Raw genomic sequence first — 19,125 nt, 5'->3', positions numbered from 1 at the left:
GCAGATAACCAATAAATATACATCTATTACTTCGCTATTCTTCCCTAGTGCATTAAAATTAGTGGTATTGTCCACTCCACTTTACACCGCCAGGGAAGTTTTAATTAGAAGGAAACATCTTTTTCCTACTTTGATATCTAAACGGTCTTATGGTAAGGTGCGAACTCCCGTCCCAGTGCATGTGCTCCTACCGCAGGCACACCGGTACACACCTGCTGCTTCTGATACGCAGTATTCGGATTTATTTTCGACTCTAAAAGCAACGAACCTGAGTAGGAAGAGACAAAAAAATAAATAAATTAGAATAAAGCAAAAATCAAACTTCAGACCACCATTTTCTATATCATTCTCTATTTTTTAATAGCATCCAAGCATAACAATGGAAAAAAAAAAAAAAAGATTTGTGCAGTGCGGTTCTTAGGGCATGTTCCAACGTAGCGCAAGATCAGACAATGTCTGAAGAAGTTTTGTTTGCAGAAATAAAACTCTCTTGCATATTAGTGTTGTGAATCAAACTTCGCCAAATCCCATTCTCGAGCTGCGGGGAAAAAAAAAATTCTGCAGCAAAAATTGCCTTATGTTGCAGATTTCAGATGTAGAGCATGTCAGGGCAGATGTCAGTGCACGTCACCCTATGCCAATTATATAGGTGTAAAATCTGCACCTCATAGATAAGGTATGTGCTATGCCTTCACCTCCACAGCCCCCATAACATTTTATTGATGCCCTATCCCCTTCCCACTGACAAATGAAAAAATTGGGTGCCTTTATAAATTTGACTCAAAAATTGCTTCAGGCGCTTCATTAACGTTTATGAAAAAAACAACAACAAAAAAAAAAAAAAAAAAAAAAAACACAAAAACACACATGGAGTCAAATTTGACATGATCTGCCCCTTATATCTTACTAACCCTATATTTGGAAGGGTTAACAAAAAGGGAATGAAAGAAATGGTGATTGACTGATCTTCCTATACAGGGTTTACTAATCTGTAGCCATGGGCACAGATCTGCATAGGAGCTCATTGCTGGCTTTCCAATTTTTCTACTACAGACCTTAATACAGAGCGATCACCATAAGAAAGGTCATGAGCTAAAGACTTTACAGCAGATGTGTAAAGCATTGATAAAATTGCAGAATCCTAAGTAATTACAGCAGAAGCGAGTGGTGTAATTATATCCTCACATTTTCCCCATGCGGCTTATTATGGGCTATATTAGCCAGAGGCGAGAGGCTACTAGAAGCGGTAACAGAAAACGACCAGTCCACAGTAAATCCTGGAGTCACAATGGCTGATTGCCGGAGTCCGAGTACCTGGACGACAGTGAACGCGAGTCATTACCCAGTTACACCGAAATCCCCACACTTAGAGCTGCCACCAATCACAGGACTGTTCTGACGCACTGAATGCACTTGGGCAAATCAAGATCCACTGCTGGCAGCTCTCTTTGCAATGGCCAAACAAGGATGTCCCAGATGTGCTTAATGATAGACAAGCCAGGAGACCCTGCAGGCCATGATAGGACATTTAGGCAACATAGGCTGCTCACACTAGCACCAGCAACATGTGGCATGGCATTGTCATGTTGAAAAACGGCTCCTGGGATACACTATAAAAAATGGCTGTATCCCTGGTTCCACGATTGATCCATTCTGCGCTGAAAGTCAATTAGGATATTATATACCAAGCCTAAGGTGTCAAACAATGACTGCACAAGCCATCAGAAGGCATTTGCCCTGTCCAGCTACAGGTGCTCCAAGGACATGTCACGGCTCTCAAATGATATAGTGCAGAGGAAGACTTCAATGGAGGTCTATCCTCTTCAAGGAGTCATCCTGCTTTTGTCTTGGACGCTATAACCAGACATTGTCCTGGAGACCATGTTTGCAATGCCATGAAGAGGTCTTCACGAGGGTGCATCATACCAGCCCTACTCCCTCCCGAGATTATGGTGTGGGATCGAATGAAGTTCAGTAGCCAGAGCCGGCTAGTCTTCATTTCAGGTACACTAACAGCTCAGCGTTACATTGATTTGTGTGTTGGTGGAACAGCAATCTGTCCCAAGAGCAGAAATATTTGACTTGTACTTGGTCCCAGGCTGCTCTGACTGGCCTATGATTGATATAGGATTCTGAGTAACCCCCATTCAAATTGGGGACATTGGTTCCCATGTGAAGCCATCCTGAACTCTATGTCAGATACAGGAGTAGTGACGACTGGTAATACTTGCCGAGCAAGACCAGAAAGTGTTCACGGAACAGTTTATCATACAAAGGATCCATTTATGTAATCCAAAAACTTCATAACTATGGGGTCAAACAACAGATGCAGAAATACATGGATATGAATAGAGACAATGCAGACATTGTAGGAAAATCTATACTAGCATGCGAGCCTGGGATATGCAATCTGCCACTGGGTCACACAACCCAGCAAACATTACTACAGCATGGGAAGACCTACCTAAAGTCATGAGACTATGGAAAAGCGCTAAGTTAGTGGGTGGGAGAAAAACAAATTCACACATCCAGTTGGTTCTCATAGTCTGTTTTTTTTTTTCGGAGTGCTGGATCCATTTTTGTTTGCTGTCACTTTTTATAATACTTCTTGCATCTGTTATTCAATCTACAACCATCTTATCTTCTACCTTTTTGGGGACAGAAGAGAGACAGACGACATCTGCGTGCTATCCTTGGTTTAGCTTTCTTTAATATACGAGGCTATTAAGAGGTTTGAGCGACAAAGTGGATCAAACTAGAATATTTATTACTTTGCAGAAAATCTCTGGCAAAATTAAATAAATATATATATATATATATATATATATATACATATATACACAGCTTTGGTATTGTTGTGGCAAGTAAAAGAAAAAAACGACGAGCAAGTGAAAAAATATTAAAAACATCATTTATTTCAATAGCATTAGGCCTACTACGCATTTCGAGCATTACCACACTTAATCATAGCCATGATTAAAAGCATAGCAGTGCTCGAAAAGCGTAGAAGGTTAAGGCTATATTTTCTCTTGTTTTTAGAGCATTGAAATAAATTATGTTTTTAATATTTTTCACTTGTTTTTCTAAAAAAAAACAAAACAAAAAAAAAAAAAAAAACTTTTTGCGGTCGCTGGACTTTTTTGCCTTTTTCTCTTCATTGTTGGGGTAACCTGTACAACTATTTATGACTGTCATATGGAACCCATAAAAACACAAAACCAACAAATAATGGAGGAACTGCCCTCTAACAAAAATAATAAGCGTTAACCCCTTCCTGACAGGGCCAATTTTTGGGCTTTATCCCCCCCACACCCCCAAAGCTTTATTTTTCGGGCATGAGCTTTAATAAAAGTATTTTGCATGATGAGGCGTTCCCATCTTTTACACATATATTTGTACTGGAAAAAAATGGGAGAAAATTACAAGTGCAGTGAACTAGAAGGATAAACAAAAAAATTTGAGTTGCCTCTTTTTTTTTTTTTTTTTTTTTTAACCTATAACTTTGTTTTCCATCACTGAAAGCTGCGGGAGGGCTTGTTTGGTGTGTTGGGAGCTGTAGGTTTTATTACTACCAGTTTAGGGTATATACACTGCTTTACTCTATTGCAATATTTTGTGGGAAGGGACACTAACAGAAGTGGTCCCAGCTGGCTTATTAGCCCCTCAGCATGAGCGCGGTGTACACAGTACAGGAAAGCAGGAGTCGCGCCTTCTTCTCCTGTCCCAGCGATCACATGATTGCTGGGTGTCAGGAAACAGCAGGAGTTGCGTCAGAGGGCTGGAGGGCTCTTACTTTACACATTGTGTCCCCATAAGGTTATAGAAGATAGGACTAAGATCTGTGGTGGCCATATTACCCCCATCTCCAGGAGAAAACACAAAAAAAAAAAAAACAGATTATATACTAAATGTCTTTTGCTGACCTTGTGCAAAGAAAAAAAAAAAAAAGTACACATTAATTGGAATTTTTTTTAACGTATAACCAAAATTGGGAGCTACAGCTGCTGTACAGGCCTAGAAACCATGTTAAAATTAAGGGCTCAAAAAGACATTGGCGGCTCACCCAACTCAAGAGTGACAGCCCACACTGAATAAGATTCAGCTTTTCTTGTGGCAGTTATTAAGATGGGCTCACCTCTAACCCCTTCCTAATACAGGACACAGCAGTACAGAAGCGGAGCCGTCCCCATACAAAGCAGGTGCAGGCGGTAATATACAGCCAGGGCTGCGGCTAACCAGAGTGACCAGAAGGGCCCTGATCACTGCTGTTTAACCACTAAAATGCCACTGTCAATCTAGAACACCAGCATTTAGGGTAGGTTCACACAGTTTTTTCCCCAGAATTTCCAGAGCTGAAACTCTCCAATAAAATCTCAAAGGTTTTTTTTGCTTTTTATTTCTAAACGTTTTAAGAGTTTCTACTCTGGACACCAGGGCTGTGGAGTCGGAGCCCATTTTGGTGGAGTCGGTATAAAATGGACCAACTCCAACTCCTAAAATATATAATAAATTGGGTGCAGTAGTTGAACGCAGTTTGTGGGGAATATTTTTTCGTAAGAATTTGGGAAAGTTATGAAATGTCCTATTCCTGATCTAAGGGTCTAGACCAGTGTTTCCCAAACTCCAGTCCTCACGGCCCCCCACACGTCATGTTTTCAGGATTTCCTTAGTATTGCACAGGTGATCGAATTATTATTAAAGCATCACAAACGGCCACATGTGCAATACTAAGGAGATCCTGAAAACACGATGCGTTGGGGTCCGTGAGGATGGGGTTTGGGAAACACTGGTCTAGACTTTTAGCTGAGATGAATCTGTGCTACAGTAAATTCATCACTTAAACATGAGCCATGAATGAGGGACACGGAGTCGTGGAGTCAGAGGTTTGGCTTACTGACTCCACAGCCCTGCTGGAAACCCCCCCAAAAAACCCTCAGTGTGAACTTATAAGTGGTGTGGGTGTCTGACCCAACAACGCTCCCCCAGCCTTCCCCATGACCGCAGTGTTTAATAGCTGCCATGGCTAGTAGCATTAAAGTTTTAAAAAAAATATATAAAACCTCCTTGTACCGAACAAAAAAAAAAAAAATTATATTTCTGCATCTGATGATTTTTTTTTTTTTTTTTTTTTTAATGTAAATATAAAAGTCAATTAACCCCTTCCAAGAGCTGGCAATTTTTTACTATCTTATACCCTTTCTTTCAGGAGCTATAAAAAGGTTTGATTTTTTTCGTTATCATGGGCACGAGGGCTTGCTTTACACGTGACGATTCGCAACTTTGAATGACATTTTACCATTCAATGTACCGAGAAATGGGCAAAACTTCAATTATGTGAAATTAAAAAAACAATTCCTTAACTTTTTTTTTTTTGGGGTGAGGCGGGTGTTTTTAAAGTGTTCATTGAGCAGCAAAAATGACCCAGCAACATAGTTCTCCAGGTCAGTATGACTACGACAATGCCAAACTTAAAGACATTATACACACACACAGTTGCCGTGTTCTTAGACCCATAACGCCTATTTTCCCATTGTCGGAGTGGTGTGAGGACTTGTATTTTTGTGCACTGAGCTGTACTTTTTATTGAAAACCTTTTGACATACAGTACAGACCAAAAGTTTGGACACACCTGCTCATTTAAAGATTTTTCTGTATTTTCATGACTATGAAAATTGCACATTCACACTGAAGGCATCAAAACTATGAATTAACACATGTGGAATTATATACTTAACAAAAAAGTGTGAAACAACTGAAAATATGTCTTTTATTCTAGGTTCTTCAAAGTAGCCACCTTTTGCTTTGATGACTGCTTTGCACACTCTTGGCATTCTGTTGATGAGCTTCAAGAGGTAGTCACCGGAAATGGTTTTCACTTCACAGGTGTGCCCTGTCAGGTTTAATAAGTGGGATTTCTTGCCTTATAAATGAGGTTGGGACCATCAGTTGTGTTGTGCAGAAGTCAGGTGGATACACAGCTGATAGTCCTACTGGATAGACTGTTAGAATTTGTATTATGGCAAGAAAAAAGCAGCTAAGTAAAGAAAAACGAGTGGCCATCATTACGAAAAATTGGGAAAACTTTGAAAGTGTCCCCAAGTGCAGTTGCAAAAACCATCAAGCGCTACAAAGACACTGGCTCACATGAGGACCGCCCCAGGAAAGGAAGACCAAGAGTCACCTCTGCTTCTGAGGATAAGTTTATGCGAGTCACCAGCCTCAGAAATCGCAGGTTAACAGCAGCTCAGATTAGAGACCAGGTCAATGCCACACAGAGTTCAAGCAGCAGACATATCTCTACAGCAACTGTTAAGAGGAGAGGAGTGCAGCAGGCCTTCATGGTAAAAGAGCTGCTAGGAAACCACTGCTAAGGACAGGCAACAAGCAGAAGAGACTTGTTTGGGCTAAAGAACACAAGGAATGGACATTAGACTAGTGGAAATCTGTGCTTTGGTCTGATGAGTCCAAATATGAGATCTTTGGTTCCAACCACTGTGTCTTTGTGCGACGCAGAAAAGGTGAAGGGATGGACTCTACATGCCTGGTTCCCATCGTGAAGCATGGAGAAGGAGGTGTGATGGAGTGGGGGTGCTTTGCTGGTCATACTGAACCAGCATGGCTACCACAGCATCTTGCAGCGTCATGCTATTCCATCCGGTTTGAGTTTAGTTGGACCATCATTTATTTTTCAACAGGACAATGACCCCAAACACACCTCCAGGCTGTGTAAGGGCTATTTGACCAAGAAGGAGAGTGATGGGGTGCTACGCCAGATGACCTGGCCTCCACAGTCACCAGACCTGAACCCAATCGAGATGGTTTGGGGTGAGCTGGACCGCAGAGTGAAGGCAAAAGGGCCAACAAGTGCTAAGCATCTCTGGGAACTCCTTCAAGATTGTTGGAAGACCATTTCCGGTGACTACCTCTTGAAGTTCATCAAGAGAATGCCAAGAGTGTGCAAAACAGTCATCAAAGCAAAAGGTGGCTACTTTGAAGAACCTAGAATATAAGACATATTTTAAGTTGTTTCACACTTTTTTGTTAAGTATATAATTCCACATGTGTTAATTCATAGTTTTGATGACTTCAGTGTGAATGTACAATTTTCATAGTCATGAAAATACAGAAAAATCTTTAAATGAGAAGGTGTGTCCAAACTTTTGGTTTGTACTGTACATGTAAGGATCCTTGTTATGGCAGTTTTGAAGAGAAATTCCGTGAACAAAAACAAGGCAATTCTGGAATTTAATTTTTCCTATTTGGCATTTATGTTTGATTTTAATAATTTTATATTTTGATAGCTTGCGCTTTATCAAACACTGCAAATCTAAATAAGTGCATTTTTTTAGTTTATTTCAGAATGGGGGAAAAAAAAAAATCATTTTTTAAACTTTCATTTTGACTTTTTTTTCAGTCTCTCTGCGTCTTGTTCTATACACCACACTACTGCAGTATATAGTGTTAGGCCACAGCCCCACTATCAGTATTAGGTCAGTATTTTTTCTCAGGAGTGGGAGACAAAACCAGATGAGGAACAATCAGAGAAAAGGTAGAATAGAAATACATCACCAATTATGCATTTATCACCCACTCCTGGGAAAAAATACTGATCGAATACTGATAGTGGGGCCGTGGCCTTATAGATAGATGCCGGTCATATAACAGCCGGTATCTGTGCAGCCCGCTCCGTACACCCCACGTGACGGAAAATGTACAGTCATTAAAAGGTTAACCCACACACTAAACCGCGCAACTTTTTTTTTTTTAATGCAGTTTTTGACCCCCTTTTTGTAATAGGCAACCGCCTCCTGTGTGCCCCAAAGTAACATCAATGAGCCCAAGACCTCACACTGCTCAATTGATTGGAAATGTTATTAATCTTGGTAAATGACGACAAACCAAATGTTTTTAGTAATTTCTTTAGCCCCCTAAGACATTCAGACAATAAGTTTGGCACCGATGTGATCGCCCGGCCTGTAGTCAGGTCAGCTCCGTGCTTCCACTGTATAATGGACGGGAAGACCAAAGATCGGGAGGTGAAATTGTGAAAACCAAATATCCTGCATCCCCCCCTCCCCCACTGCAGCTTAGGGTTTACTTACTGCCACAGGAAACAGCAGGAAGGAGACCCCAAGAACAGCGGTGGGAGGGGGGACGCAAGACCTTTGATTTTCACAATTTCACCTCACGATCTTTGGTTTTCCCGTCCATTATACGGTGGAATAAAAGCCGTCATTAAGAACCACAACCTCGTCTCACATAACCCGAGTCCTCGGACGGCCGTGTCCACGGAATAACGTTATGCATCAGGGCAGACAAGAAGCGTGTGATATTTCCACCTTGTTTTGGTGACAGGAATACGGCGGCGCACCGCTCTAATCCTTCCCGCCATTGTGGTGGAGCAGCGTTCACACACGCACGCCGTCTCCTGCCTCTATTCTTCCTGTGTAAAGTACGGAGCCTATCCGGTGTCACCGGCGCCCCTCGTGTTACGGAGCCGGAACTGCGGCACTTTTACGCCTTTATCAGAAATAAGACCCCCAATAACACAGAATAGCGCAGTCCAGGCACTGCCCACTACGCGCTCAGTAATAGGGGTGAGGTCTCCCAGACAGCAGGACGTTCCACTAGTGGTCAGGGGGGTGTCACACTGTCACTGCACACGTCTCCCTTGGCCAGGATTGGAGGCCCTTCTGGGGCTTGTAGTTCTCCGTGTACGGCCGGGCACACGTGTACAGCACCGAGCCCCCTGCCCTCCGCCCGCCCCGCTCACCGTCAGCCTCGGCTCGCACCAGCAGCGACATCCCCTTCAGCCGGTCCACGTAGGTGGAGGACACATGGCCGGTGCCCCTGTCGTCCCACTGGCGCTCCTCATTCAGGGTGTAGACCTTGACCCGCCGCCTGGTGTCAGACATGATGCCGCTCGTCGTCGCTTTCTTCACGAGCAGCCCCGGCCGTGGCTCATCCTTCGCCGCTCTGCTCGGGGCCGGAGGTCGCTCGCTCTCCGCGGGCTGAGACTTGGGCCGCGGCTTTCTCTTCTCCCCGCTCGATGCGTTGTCCCCGTCCTTCTCCCGCCAGCGGCGATCCCCCACCTCCGCCTCCTCCGGTTTTACTGGGAGATCACACAGCCGCCATCTTGTAACCCGATTCTCTCCTTTCTCTTCCTCCAACGATAAACGAAACAGGTTGTCCCGGAGTGTTCGGCAGGGGCTACGGTGCCTTTTCAGGGACAAGAAACCTCCAAATACTTCCGCGAAACAGAACTCGCCAGCAGAGGGCGCTGCTAATGTACAGGCTACAGTGTCTTTCTAGGGTCAAGAAGCTGTGGAAACACTTCCGCGAAATGGTGGAGGGCGGAGTCATCATACAGGACTGGGAGGCCAATGGCGGCCATACTTTATGTGGGCAAACCATCTGTGTGCTAGAAGTCGAGTAAATTGAGGCGTCAGCTGGTAAAATGCAAACCAGATACAAGGATCACCGTGACACAGTGATTATACGGCCACAGCCATACCGCGCCTCGGCACTCAGGAGAGCAGCCATGGCTACACCAGTCCAGGAAGAAAGATGGCGGCGGGCGCCTCTCAGCGTGCTCTCTAGCGTCACCTACGGGTTTCTTTGATATGACTTTGGCTGTGAGTAAATAACTGGACAAGGGTTATCTTTATGACCCCAAGGGAAACAGCAGGAAAACAAACACTGAGCAGCCAATCAGAGGTGCCCAGTGCCCGGCCCCGCCCACTGTCAGGACGCAGCTGTTTCCATAACACACGGTACACAGCGCAGATACGTGACAGAGCGCGGCGCTCCCTCCGTGTGACGGCTCTGTGCTGTGCTTGTACCAGGGCAATACCGGAAGGTGTGCACACCGCGCTACACGCTTTCTTCTGCAGTCACATAGAACAGCGGCTTTTAGCTTTCTGGTATCAGGACACTCAGGTCCCTAATATCGGGCTGTCCTGGTCCTGACCCTCAGCCCCGGCATGTGCGAGCACACAGGCTCACCTGGTGTGTGGTGAATGTGTCAGGTTTTCCTGCACTTGTGGGTTATGGCTGATTTGAGGTATTATTATGTCACATATATAAAATACAAGTTCCTGTAAACTGCACGTTATCATACACAGACAAAAGTGACTGACGTAATGTAGAATAGAAATTTCCCTCCAGGAAAATGTTAATTTCTTTCATCTGGACGGACGGACGTATTTGTAATATAGAGGTCCATGATGCCAAAAGCGCTATGTGTGATAGCAGCAGAAAGGTGAATGAGACGCCTGACATCTCATGGAAAAGCAGCTTACCTTTTCCTTTCAGATGTGCAGCAGTTTCATGTCTGCAGCTTCTATTCTTTCAGCATTTTTGCAGCGTTTTTCATCCATTCTAAAGAACAGGAAAAAATCTCATAAAAACGCAGACTTCATTGTTAAAAAAACGGATCCAGTTGAAACCATTTTTTTAGCTGGACCAAACAGTTCTGTCTGCACAACTTTTTTGTTACCAGATTTTGGGTACCAGGAGCAGCGTCACCACACGGCGTACTCGGGTAAGTGCTGGGGGCCTGAGCAAGAGGGGGGCCCACTTGCCATCGGTGACACCAGCATGCTATGGGGCCTGTAAGTCGGGGGCATTATATGGGGTCCATTATTCTGTATGGAGCATTATATGGGGTCCATTATTCTGTATGGAGCATTATATGGGGTCCATTATTCTGTATGGAGCATTATATGGGGTCCATTATTCTGTATGGAGCATTATATGGGGTCCATTCTGTGTGGAGCATTATATTATATGGGTCCATCCTGTATGGAGCATTATATGGGGTTCATTATTCTGTATGGAGGACTATGTGGTGCACATAATACTGTATGGAGGACTATGTATACTAGGAAATTGCTTGAAATGCAATTCTCTATAATATTATTTACAAGTAATTTCCTCTTAATTTTTTCTTTGTAAAGTGCTAGTTATAACTCCTATTTCTGCATCTAAAAAGTGCAAGTCACTCCTGAAACACTTGCACTTTTAGGGCTCTTTCACATGTCATTGTGTCCGGTACGTGTGTTGACAGTTTCCACATGTACTGGAAACACTGACACACACAGGCTCATTCAAATCTATGTCAGTGTGTTTGCATGGACCGTGACGCTGAGGAGCAGGGGAGAATGACTCGCTGCAGCGAGCGGGCCCTGCACTGAGCGGAGCTCACTGAGTGACAGGATACCACTCCTGAGCTCAGCGCAGTTCCAGGGCCCACTCGCTGGAGCGGCTTATTCTCCCCGGCTCCTTGGTGTCAGCGGTCAGATAATTACAGCGGAGGAAATCTCCGGACAGATGAGTATAAGGATTTTATTATGTTATTCTTATTTTTACACCAGAACACTGCGGGAGCAAACACTACTACTCCCAACATTGTCCTATGCTCGTGCTGATCACAGCGCTAGCAATTGACAATGATGAGGGTAGCGTTCAGCACCTGGCACTTGGGAACAGCCCTAACTATACACTGATTCCCAGGCGCCGGTACATGTGCTCCTGATGCAGCACACAGTTGCCACACGTGTGCCACACACGGACACGGATATCTCTGGTACCATTTTTTCCGGTACTGTAAAAATCAGGACATGTGAAACCGGCCTTAATCTGTATTTCTTATGGTGCCTTATGAATCCATAATGAAAGGTGCCTGTTTGGTAACAAATGCAGTTATTTGCCTCTATAATGAAAGCGAATTACCAATGATGAAAGGGTTAATACTTGGGCCCTGCATCAGTAATTGCCCATGTAATGACCATTACAACTGTTATGAGGTCATAAAAAAGTGTTATAATGAAGATTCCATGAAAGAAGGGCGCTCTGCCACAATCAGCGCCATTACTGATGCTCCTGAGGACCTTGAGCTTGACCACCTCACGTACTGTGCCGACCTTGGTGTAATTTGGAGGTTCTAGCAGGGAAAGGGGCTGTCTGCTTTAGAGGTAATAGAGGAGGGTCCCTAGCACAGGATTCCACCGGTTACCCTCTGCAAAGAGCAGCTCTCCTTTAATAGTTCATGGACGGATCTATGACTTTAATGGGTGATAAATTGGGAGGGGGAGGGGATATTTATCCTATTAACAAACCTTTTAACCAAGTGTCCAACTTCTTGAGACTTGGACCTGGATCTGTAAGGGAGAAACGATACATCTACCTGTGCAATCAGATCAAATTCATTCTAGCAGTCAATGTGGTGACAGATATCACAGCCAGATCTCTCCCACATCCAGTTTATTACATTTATAGTTTATATTTTTTATGCCGTTCTCTGAAAATTTGGTAAAATGTACAAATTGTAAAACTCTGCAGTTACAGTACTGGCCAAAAGTATTGGCACCCCTGCAATTCTGTCAGATAATACTCAGTTTCTTCCTGAAAATGATTGCAATCACAAATTCTTTGGTATTATTCTCTTCATTTAATCTGCTTTCAAGGAAAAAACACAAAAGAGAATGAAGCAAAAATCAAATCATTGATCATTTCACACAAAACTCCGGACAAAGGGCCGGACAAAAGTATTGGCACCCTCAGCCTAATACTTGGTTGCACAACCTTTAGCCAAAATAACTACGAACAACCGCTTCCGGTAACCATCAATGAGTTTCTTACACTGCTCTGCTGGAATTGTAGACCATTCTTCTTTGGCAAACTGCTCCAGGTCCCTGATATTTGAAGGGTGCCTTTTCCAAACTGCCATTTTGAGATCTCTCCACAGGTGTTCTATGGGATTCAGGTCTGGACTAATTACTGGCTACCTTAGAAGTCTCCAGTGCTTTCTCTCATACCATTTTATAGTGCTTTTGGAAGTGTGTTTTGGGTCATTGTCCTGCTGGAAGACCCATGACCTCTGAGGGAGACCCAGCTTTCTCACACTGGGCCCTACATTATGCTGCAAAATTTGTTGGTAGTCTTCAGACTTCATAATGCCATGCACACGGTCAAGCAGTCCAGTGCCAGAGGCAGCAAAGCAACCCCAAAACATCAGGGAACCACTGCCATGTTTGACTTTAGGGACTGTGTTCTTTTCTTTGAATGCCTCTTTTTTTTCCCTGTACACTCTATGTTGATGCTTTTTGCCAAAAAGCTCTACTTTTGTCTCATCTGACCAGAGAACATTCTTCTAAAACATTTTAGGCTTTCTCAGGTAAGTTTTGGCAAACTCCAGCCTGGCTTTTTTATGTCTGGGGGTAAGAAGTGGGGTCTTCCTGGGTTTCCTACCATACAGTCCCTTTTCATAATGACACCGACAGATAGTACGGGTTGACACTGTTTTACCCTTGGACTGCAGGGCAGCTTTAACTTGTTTGGATGTTAGTCAAGGTTCTTTATCCACCATCCGCACAATCTTGCATTGAAATCTCTCGTCAATTTTTCTTTTCCGTCCACATCTAGGGAGGTTAGCCACAGTGTCATGGGCTTTAAACTTCTTGATGACACTGCGCACGGAAGACACAGGAACATTCAGGTCTTTGGAGATGGACTTATAGCCTTGAGATTGCTCATGCTTCCTCACAATTTGGTTTCTCAAGTCCTCAGACAGTTCTTTGGTCTTCTTCCTTTGCTCCATGCTCAATGTGGTACACACAAGGACACAGGACAGAGGTTGAGTCAACTTTAATCCATGTTAACTGGCTGCAAGTGTGATTTAGATATTGCCAACACCTGTTAGGTGCCACAGGTAAGTTACAGGTGCTGTTAATTGCACAAATTAGAGAAGCATCACATGATTTTTCAAACGGTGCCAATAGTTTTGTCCACCCCCTTTTTTAGGTTTGGTGTGGAATTATATCCAATTTGGCTTTAGGACAATTCTTTTTGTGCTTTTTTCATTGAAGACAAATTAAATGAAGATAATAATACCAAAGAATTTGTGATTGCAATCATTTTCAGGAAGAAACCGAGTATTATCTGACAGAATTGCAGGGGTGCCAATACTTTTGGCCAGCACTGTACATATCAGCACTAACTCTCTAAGTCCAAGGGAAGGGCAGCCCTCAAGCCATGGTTCCCTAGAGGTTTCCTCCACAGGGGGTTTTCCTCTCCTGAGTGCTGGGGGGTGACTCTTCGTGAGTCGGGGGTTGTTCTATTTTTGGTGTCATGTGAATTTAAATAAAATTGAGAACGTTTGACACCTAATTGCAATGCTTTGTGTATTTTCTGTGCTTCTATCTGATTCATTTTGTTTGGGAGTCGGGGTCCATCACATATCACTGAGTCATATGGCTGGATATCTGCCAGCCACAGTTTTGCCCCAGGGGTCGCCCCTGCTCTGGGGAGTATGTTGGAGCAGAGAAGACAAGCATTACAGCACAGCACCTGCAAGTGTGCACTCATCCTCAGTATAAGGACTTACTTCTATTCCAGTGTTACAAGGAGCTTCCTCGCCTCATTCACACAAGGAGTATTTTTGGGCAGTAATTTACATCAGTATTTTTAAGCTAAAATCCAGAGGGGAACAAACACAGAGAAAAATAATAACTGAGTCACTTTCACCTCTTTTGTGTTTTGGATCTACTCCTGGCGTCTGTTAACAAATACTGATGCAAAATATTGCCATGTAAAAGTGCCCTAAATCCTTACTGACTAATGTGACAGGTTGAGTTGCAGTCAAGCAGTATAGATTGCAGCGTTAAAGGAGTTTTCCAGTTTCAAAAATCCCTGTCCCCCTCTTGTCATTTTAAACAGAAACAAACAGTACTTTCCTCACCCTCCCCAGGAACGACTGTGCAGCATATGATCACTTCTATAACGGCCTCCGTATCCTCACCTCACTTACAACCAGCTACTGCATCTGAGTATGAGACGCACTCATTTAGGCTAAGCGGCTGCAGAATTTCTTAACAAAACCTATTACAACACATTACAGTTCTAGGAAAGTGGATGACATCTATATAATCAAAAAGGCAAAAAAAGTCAGCTCACCCATCAGAAGATCCATGCACGGAGACTTGTAATGCGGCAAGAGGAAGACAGAAGCAAACAACACTGATCCAGCATCAGAATTGTCTATTAAAAGCCATACTTTATTGTGCAAAAATAGAGAAAGGAAGTCACAACTTCATCTCTAAAACACATTTCAAATGACTGTCTTAATCATTGCATGTTTTTGCCTCTGACATGTATGTAAATCTCACGCCCCTGTGCCTTTTTTTAAGACTAAAGAATTTGAAATGCATTGAGTTTTTGAAATCTGCAGCGTCACTTTCTCTTGTGGTTAATATGTGTTTTACTTACGAGTTTTCCCCATAGACTTTAATGAGATACAGAAATATATATATTTTTTAATGCAATATGTTTCTATTAAGTTTCTGCGGCAAAAATGGATTTAATCCACACAACATTATCAATAAAGCTTTATCAGAGCTCAGCAGACAGGAAGTTTACAAAACAAAGTAGTTTTATTTAAAACACGATGTATAAAAAGAAACAAAACCAAAAATGAATAATAAAAAAAAGTAATAAAAGCACATAAAATCAGCACTCAAAAATGCAACAAAAAACCCCCACAAGTAACCTAATGTAGCTAACTGAAGCATGAAATGCTGCAGAAAATCTGCAGCGTCAAAAACTCACCAAATAATCACTGTGGAAACATATTGTAGCCTTTAGCATAATTCTGCTGATTTTGAGATGGGCGATTAGAGACAAGTCTGTTGCCAATGGGAGAGAATTTGTGGTCTGAATTATGGGGGTTCTCCAGCTAAAAAAACAAAATATTCTGATATAGCCTCTTGAAGAATACTAGGGAATATAGGGGTGTCCTTTGTCCCTGATCCTCGTGGTCAGTGTGGTTACAGAGAACAGGTCTTGCTGTTGCCTCCAGACGGTTGTTATCTCCTGCACAATCCATGCATATGAATAAGTGCTGTATAATAAATCCATTCTGTGGTGGTGCTAAAGGACAACTGAACAGTATCACTGATTTTCCATTACAGGAAAATGCTCAGGACAGGGTTTAAAGCTGTTGGTGCTGCTGGAATCACGGATCTGCATAGTGGATGGCTCCTTCTGAATCCAGGCTAGCTCCAACTGGTACTGTCGCTGCTGCTCAGCAGCCTGTCAGTCAGCTTGGGCCTGGCGCTCCTCTAGGTCAGCTTGGGCCTGGTGTTCAGCTCTCTCAGCCTGGGCCTGGTGCTCAGCCGCCTCTCGGTCAGCTTTGGCCTTACGCTCAGCAGCCTCTCACTCCTGGAATTTCAGTATCAGCTGCAGTCGTCCATCACGATCGTCTGCGGTGCGCAGCTCCAAGGCCATCTGCAGGTGGGGGTTCACACTACACTGGCTGCGGGTATGGCTGGCAATCACAGGTGGGACGCCTGCAGCAGCGCCATCCAGGCCTTGGCTGGCCGCCGCATCATCAGGGCTCTACTGTCGGACAGGCTCTACAGCACCTTGTTGTCACGCCAGCTGTGGGAAAGACTTAGTGCAACACAAAGGGAAAGGGAGACCAAACACTAGGGAAAGGGGGAAGTGGAGACCTCCTAGTCTGGTCTAGCGTCACCCTGTCTCCCCTAACATCCCTATATTGCCTCCTCAGCAATCGCCGCATGCATGCCTCGCCCTACTCTCTCTGGCATATCTCTACAGCTAGGGATGGAAGGAGATGAGCACTAGTCAACCTCCACTAAACTCTATAGACAACAAGGGTGGACAAAACAGGGGAAATGGCTTAGCTTTTGATGTACTCCAAATAAGCACACGGTCTCAAGCTCCAGAGAGGACGAAGTACTGCTCCTGCTAAGCTTCACAAATAGAAATGGCTATAGCCGGCGACTCCCTCTCAGACACACCAGGTATATATACACCCAGGCAGAGAGCTAATTAGCAAGAGAGAGGTAGCCGCTTGATCCTAAAGGCAGCCTCTTATCTAAGAGGCTGTCTGCAATGCCAAACATAGAGATCTCCTGCAACCCACTGCAGGGCGACTTTCTGTCACCTTTGGCACACTCGTGACACTTGCAACAGTTCAGTAATCATTTGGTGCCTGGTCTTGCCCGTGGGGTCAATCCATCTCAGCTCACAGAGGGCAGTGAGCGCGTCCTTTGACTGCTGGTGATACCTGGGCTCTTCACATGTAGCCATCATTGCCAAATAAAAGGACAGAAAAACAAGAGAAGGGAGCGGATTCAACTGCTGTACGTACAGTAATGTCCCAGATAAAAAAATATTAAAACACTGAATCTGATTTCTTAAAACTCTGCATAGAATTCTCGCAAGAACCGTGCAAACTTTCAGCGACAGGAATGATTGCTCAATCCAGTCACTCATGTTCTGTAATATCCCACCGCTTGCCACCAATTTGTCAGGACGGCCACAGCGACGACACCGGGGAGATCACGCAATATCTCACCATGCTGTCACTATGTCAGGGATTTCATCTGGGATCGCAAGCACACGATCCAGACTACTCACTACTTAGGTATCGGCAAGCAACCAGTGAGCGTATGGCGTCACACCTCTGGATTCCAATGCATGGAATATGTGTTTACGCCCTCTGTACGGTCACTGTCAGTTTCATGATAGCCCGATTATTAATATTATTCGCTGCCACCACCGTCCAGCTTTGAAATATAATACAAGCCTGGACGGACGCCTGCGTTTTGGTAGCGTATATGGCTTCGGGGGAGGGAACAATTACAGGACAAAAGAAAGAGAACTATTAAATTTTATATTTAATCCAAAAGGGTGGCAGTGTTTAGGAAAAATATATACAAGGATGTTACAAAGGAGACATTTACAGTACAGAATAGACAGTTACATAAAATAAAACAGGATTAAGGAAGACTTACTATACCATCGCTTGGATGATTCAATATAGGTGGAGGGGAGACTCTCCGCTTGATTTGAGCGTTATCCAACGCGATCCTTCGCTATGATAAACATATACTCCCAGGCAAAGAACATTGATCAACCTTCCGTTGGCTCTCTTATGCTGAAGGGGGAGATCGGCCCACACACCTTTGTGATGACATCATGTGGGTTGGTCCCCACCCTTCATGTTTGTATTAAAAAACTGTTTTTTGGGATAACGTATCGCTCGTTGATCACAGAAGCCCGCAAATGACGCCATCTTTCTGTTATGATTTTATCTTCATTTAGAGACCACGTATGGCGCAGTTTCAATCTGTTATTCTGGTGCTTTTGCGCTACAGCTGCACAGAGGGGTTTACGGCTACGGAAAAAATGAGCATATCGCTCCTTGGCTGTCCCTGCCACCAAAAATATAGGACCCATTATTATCGGAATTTTGGAACTTACAATATTCCATGTTTCGCACCGGTGCCGACCTGACCACAGAATTCCTTTTGAAGCTCGGGGAGCACGCTTCAACAGTTACATGTAAATTATTGCAAGCCTGCATCTAATCATCTCCTGCATCTGCCAGGGGGAAAGATGCTCACATTTTAATTAGGTTGTAACACTTCTTGGCTGGCATTTGTTTGTGTAAGTTGTTTCAGCTGTGGGTGATAATTTGCAGGGAGATACTGTATCTATTTGTATATGATATAGTGACCTGTACTGTCTATATATATCAACAGAAAGTACAAGTAACATGGCACATAATTGACCAAAAGGTATATATAGTGTATATTGGTATTATGTTTCATAGCGCATATGAAACAGTACAAATCATTCTCTGGTCCAACCCATAATTGGATTGAGCAAAAGTGCCATAGTGCAGTTGACAAAGTGCCATATAGACTTATAGATACCAGACTACAGATCTTTAGCTGGAATAAAAACAACATACAAGTTTTTTATATATACAGTACAGACCAAAAGTTTGGACACACCTTCTTATTTAAAGATTTTTCTGTATTTTCTTGACTATGAAAATTGTACATTCACACTGAAGGCATCAAAACTATGAATTAACACGTGTGGAATTATATACTTAACAAAAAAGTGTGAAACAACTGAAAATATGTCTTATATTCTAGGTTCTTCAAAGTAGCCACCTTTTGCTTTGGTGACTGCTTTGCACACACTTGGCATTCTCTTGATGAACTTCAAGAGGCAGTCACTGGAAATGGTATTGAATGAGTTCCCAGAGATGCTTAGCACTTGTTGGCCCTTTTGCCTTCACTCTGCGGT

The 19,125-nt window shown here is 43.6% G+C and overlaps 1 protein-coding gene across 4 annotated transcripts in view; it reads right to left on the bottom strand.

Annotated features, from left to right (window-relative positions):
• PPP4R3B (protein phosphatase 4 regulatory subunit 3B) overlaps positions 1-9,250 on the bottom strand; it is a 57,236-nt gene extending 47,986 nt beyond the window's left edge. Inside the window, exons 1-2 of one of the 4 annotated variants that reach the window (XM_073672441.1) lie at positions 8,774-9,250; positions 213-268 (exon numbers count right to left, since the gene is read on the bottom strand). In XM_073672441.1, coding sequence (XP_073528542.1) covers positions 213-268; positions 8,774-8,915 — 198 coding nt within the window. In that variant the 5' untranslated portion in view covers positions 8,916-9,250. The remainder of the gene's footprint in view (positions 1-212; positions 269-8,773) is intronic. The other 3 variants (XM_073672440.1, XM_073672443.1, XM_073672442.1) reach the window with 3 other exon arrangements.
• Positions 9,251-19,125: the final 9,875 nt, after the last annotated feature.

The sequence above is a fragment of the Phyllobates terribilis genome, unplaced genomic scaffold (assembly GCF_046119375.1).
Source record: "Phyllobates terribilis strain yellow unplaced genomic scaffold, ASM4611937v1 Scaffold_3__8_contigs__length_932513732, whole genome shotgun sequence".
Classification (NCBI taxonomy): domain Eukaryota; kingdom Metazoa; phylum Chordata; class Amphibia; order Anura; family Dendrobatidae; genus Phyllobates; species Phyllobates terribilis.
Note: the sequence above shows the minus strand (reverse complement) of the source record. Positions and strands in the feature narration are given on the sequence as shown.